Consider the following 5,000-nt stretch of genomic DNA (forward strand, 5'->3'; position numbering starts at 1 on the left):
GGACAGAATAAACAGGCAGAGGGCTGAAGGAGAGAGGGAGGAAAGGATGGAGAGAGGGAGGGGAGAAAGAGAGAAAGGGGGATAGAGAGGGAGGGGGAGAAATGGAGAAAGATGTGTAGAGGGAGGAGAGGGAGAGGGAAGCAGAAAGACAGAGTGTGTGTGTGTCCATACTGATGCTATAAAGACCTTCTGAATTGACCTCAGAACTACGTGTCCAGTTTAGATGAGGAGAGAGAGAGAGAGAGAGAGAGAGAGAGAAGAGAAAAGAGGGGAAATGACTAAGATTGTGAGGTAAATAAAGAACTCTAACGGGATTTATTCTCCCTGTTTCTCTCCCTTCATCTTCATCTCTCCCATGGCAACGACACCCCCCCTCCTCCTCCTCACTTTATCTCTGTCCTAATTAATGAATTAATGAAACCATTAGAGAGGAGCATCCTAATGCTGCTCCCCTCCAGCTAAACACACACACACACACGCACACACTCACGAACACACACACACACACACACACACACACACACACAGACATACACCAGAGCCTGTGTGTGTGTGTGTGTGTGTGTGTGTGTGTGTGTGTGTGTATGCACGCGTGCACGCATGTGTGTCATCGCAAAGGCACACATGACAGGAGCTGCTAATGAACCTTATGAGGTTGAGAGGAGGAAGGAGAAAAAGAGATATGAGATATGAGAGAGAGAGAGAGATGAGAGAATAGTCCTGCATTAATAGGCTCCCTGCTCTACCACGTCTGACCACCAGAGAGTGCTCTTGTCCCAGGTGGCCTTGGCAACAGGCAGAAGAGCAGGCCCACTACACTAGAGGCTGGAGCACACCCCCTCATATCACTCCTGCACACACTATGGGGCTAAAACCCTAAAACTCCCTACATACCTACCCATCTGGAGTATGCAAAAGCACTGCTGACATCTCTAGCAGGCCAAGACACTGGAGAACCCAGCTTGTGTGTGTGTGTGTGTGTGGAGGGTAGTGTTGCACGGTGCACTGATACTACAAAAGTATCGCAATACCCTGAAATTAAAAATGTCACGATGCCTAATTTTATTAGTATCGATACTTTTGAGAATGACCGTGTTCTTTTGAAGTAACATGCGTGTGTGCAAGGCATGCTTCTAGCACCTCCTCCCCTAACCTGTGGCTGTGCGTCTTTTCTCCTCACACACACGTAAGTGCAGCTGTCGTGCTATAAACAGCGAGAGATGGCTTCTAGTTCAAGTGATGCTATGGTAACACATAATAATAGGGTAATATCAAGTTGATTTGCTCACTTGCATCTCTCAAGTTTGTGTTGCTAACCTACCTAAGCTGTGGGATTTAGGTAATTTAGGCCTATTATTTGGGTTCAATGTAATTTAGAAATAGGCTAAGCAACCATGGCAAACTTTTACATCTGAAGAGAGATCCAGGTTGCTAACTATCCCGCTAGCTCAGGTCACGTTTGACAATAGTGCTCGCTAAAATCATTAATGAACATTGCAAGACACTTATCTCTTCTATGATCCCAGAAAGATTTTCTTCGACTAGTACATTTATTTTATCTATTGACATACAAAACATAATTAATTGCATCCACATATCCTTATGCAACTTTTATTTACTAGACTAAAACCGTGAGACAAGGTAAATTACTCTCACGTAGCCTATCTCTTAAAGTGACAGGCACTCAATTATACCTACACATCACCAATGTGCACTCAATTAGACCTACACACCACATTAACGATATGCCTAAGTGTAATAGTTTAAAAATACTTATAGTTTTAGAATAGTTTTCAAATTGCTAAATATATTTACTAGTAATTATGCAGAATATATGAAATATGACATAAGCCATCATTTTCCATGTGTGTTTGTGTGGAGAGAGTCAAGCAGAATCTGGGATGGCCACTGGTGTGAATGATCACACTACAGTACATTCAATATTACTGATGATGATGTCAAGGTGGTGGGGCCCCCAAATCAAATACATTTTTTAAAATGTATCGAAGAAGTATCGAAATCGCAATTCTTGACTTGGTATCGAAACATGAATTTTGATATCGTGACAACACTAGTGGAGGGTGTGTGTGTGTGTGTGTGTGTGTGTTTGTGTGGAGGGTGTGTGTGTGTGTGTGTGTGTGTGTGAGTGTGTGTGCGTGTGTGTGTGTGTGTGAGTGTGTGTGTGTGTGTCAGTGCTAGATGACCTTGACATTCAAAGCATGACACTAGAGAGGACAGGCTTCAGGTGTGTGTGTGTGAGAGAGAGTGTGCGTGTGTGAGAGAGAGTGTGTGTGTGTGTGTGTGTGCTTGTGTGGTGTGTGTGTGTGTGTGTGTGTGCATGTGTGAGTGTGTGTGTATGTGTGTGTGTGTGCATACAGGGATGTGTTTGTGTTGTGTGTTTCTACGGAGTTCTCTATGAGCAGCTGCAGACAGAGAGCTAGATGAAGATGAAGTGATAACAGAGAGACAGATGGAGCGAGATGGAAAGAGAGAGAGAGAGAGAGAGGAGAGAGAGAGATGGAGAGAGAGGAGAGAAATAGAAAGAGAGAGAGAGGGAGATCAATGGAGACAGAGAGGGCAGTCAGTACAGACACACTGCCTCACCTTCCTGTCGATGTCATCAGCGTCGTCGTCGTCGTCCGGTTGGCTGTTCTGTTCGGGGGCGGGGCCAGAGAACATGGGCCCTTGAGAATAGTACTGGGAGCTACGGAAGCCATCTTTCCTCAACTTATCACATTCTGAGAGAGGATAGAGAGAGAGGGAGGGAGGGAGGGAGAGAGAGAGAATGGGAGGGAGGGAGGAAGGGAGGGAGAGAGAGAGGGAGAGAGCAGGATAGAGAGAGAGGGGGGGAGGGAGAGATAGAGAGAGGGAGGGAGGGAGGGAGAGGGATAGAGGGGGTAACGGGGAGAGATGAAAGGACAAAACAGGGGAGAAGGAGAGGGAGGAAGAGAGAGTTTTCATCATTAAACAAGACACAAAACGTACGCAATCATAGCAACCAGCCCACACACATACACAGACAGCTCAGTCCTGGTTATGTCAGCCTGTAGAAGCTGAGATCTGAAGCTCTAGAGCCCCCTCTAGTGGGAATCAGGCATGAATGATGACAGAAGAGAACAGGCGTGTGTGTGTGTGTGTGTGTGTGTGTATTCATCTAAGGTTAATGCGTGCATTTGTATTTGTGTGTGTGTGTGTGTGTGTGTGTATTCATGTCAGGTTAAGAGTGGCATCATTTCCACCCCGTTGGCTACATATGCCCGAACTGAGAGGCACCCGCAACCAAGGGACATACAACAATCATTCACAGTTCACTAAGTGACACACACACACACACACACACAGTTTTCCCTGATCAATCCACAGGACTTTAATGAGGCACGTTCTTCGAGAAGAGGTGTGTGTGTGTGTCTTACTGTCTACTCATTAAAGCGCTTGAACACAGACAAGATGTAGCAGCCTACAGAGAAAACTGACTGATGTACCGTATATGAGTACACTGCAAAAGCTGCTTATCTAACAAAATCTAACCAAGCTTTATTAATCTTATATCAAGATAAAAAAAACTAGTTGGTATTGTTTTCAGTATAAAGAGACTTACCTAGTGCTTTCTTGTGAAATCATTTGACTTAATTTAAAAAAAAATTGACTTATTTTAAGACATCTCATCTTGAAAACAAGCAAATTTGCCAGTGCGTTAAGCAAATTTGTCCCTAAAACAAAAGCAAAATTTGTCTGCCAGTCGTTGAGCAAATTTGCCTTGATAGAACTCCTTAAAATAAGTTAAAGTCTTCTTAAATTAAGTCAAAATGATCTTTTAGAGGGCATCTAGGTTAGTCTTTTCATACTAAAAACAATATCAAATAGATTTTTTAATCTTAATATAAGATCAATAACACTTGGTTAGAATTCATTTTTTGCAGTGTACTACAGTTGAACACACACATACATACAAACACACACACACACACACACTACTCACACTCAACACACACACACATTAACATTCTCACTCACACACACTACTCACTAGGGATCGACCGATATATCGGCCGGCCGATATATCGGGCCGATATTTGCGTTTTTTACGTGTATCGGCATTGGCCGATAAGTGGCTGCGTTCGCTGATAGTTTTTCCCCCCCGCATTATTTACATACAGGCATCCACAGGCAGCTCTGTGTTGCTGGAGACGCTGCAATTCACGTGCAGACTGCCCCTCCCCCACGAACAGAGAGCTGAAAGCCTGCTCTTCAAGACAATAGTAAACTTTAAACTTTCAAAGCATATTTTAACTGTTTGACTTAGCTTAAATATTGCCATACACTTTGAAGGTGGAAGCAAGTTTGTGGGTCCAAATGGAAAATGCAAATTATATAGGTAGCCTACTTTATTTAATGCTTAATTCCTCGTTTATAGAACTGCTTGCCATTGTATTTAGGTAGCTGCAAATAGCTAAGTTGTAGGCTAGGCTATCCATATGCATGCAGTAGCTGTTACAAACACTGGTCATATGATTAAGTAATGCCAACGTTGTTCCGTGGTATTTGTGGGAGTTTTATTCAGCGACCACCTGGCTGAGTGTTGGACGCGTGTGGTGTGTGTGTGTGTGTGTGTGTGTCTCCCTCCCTTAATGCCCCTCTTCTATAAAACTGCTTGCCATTGTATTTAGGGGCTGCAAAATAGCTAAGTTGTAGGCTATCCGTATGCATCGTTAGCGTAGCTATTACGAACACTGGTCAATCATATGATTTAAGTAATGCCAACGTTGTTCCCGTGGTATTTGTGGGTTTTTTATTCAGCGACCACCTGGCTGAGTTTTGGGCGCGTGTGGTGTGTGCGTCTCCCTCCCCTCTCCTTGGCCGGGGAGTTGCCATCGTAGTGATATCAGAGTTTTAATAATGAGAGACGTGTTATATGTAGTTGAATATTAATTCGTGTTATCGTTTATCATGTACTAGACATACCGTGGTGGATGCCTTACTTGTTTAGAGCCGTTTGCTAA

At 43.8% G+C, this 5,000-nt stretch overlaps 1 protein-coding gene across 1 annotated transcript in view; it reads right to left on the reverse strand.

Annotated features, from left to right (window-relative positions):
* nhsl1b (NHS-like 1b) overlaps positions 1–5,000 on the reverse strand; it is a 153,380-nt gene that overhangs the window by 21,207 nt on the left and 127,173 nt on the right. Inside the window, 1 exon segment of the mRNA XM_048249726.1 lies at positions 2,605–2,738. Within this exon segment, the coding sequence (XP_048105683.1) occupies positions 2,605–2,738 (134 nt within the window).

This window comes from Alosa alosa, chromosome 8, assembly GCF_017589495.1.
Source record: "Alosa alosa isolate M-15738 ecotype Scorff River chromosome 8, AALO_Geno_1.1, whole genome shotgun sequence".
Taxonomy (NCBI): domain Eukaryota; kingdom Metazoa; phylum Chordata; class Actinopteri; order Clupeiformes; family Clupeidae; genus Alosa; species Alosa alosa.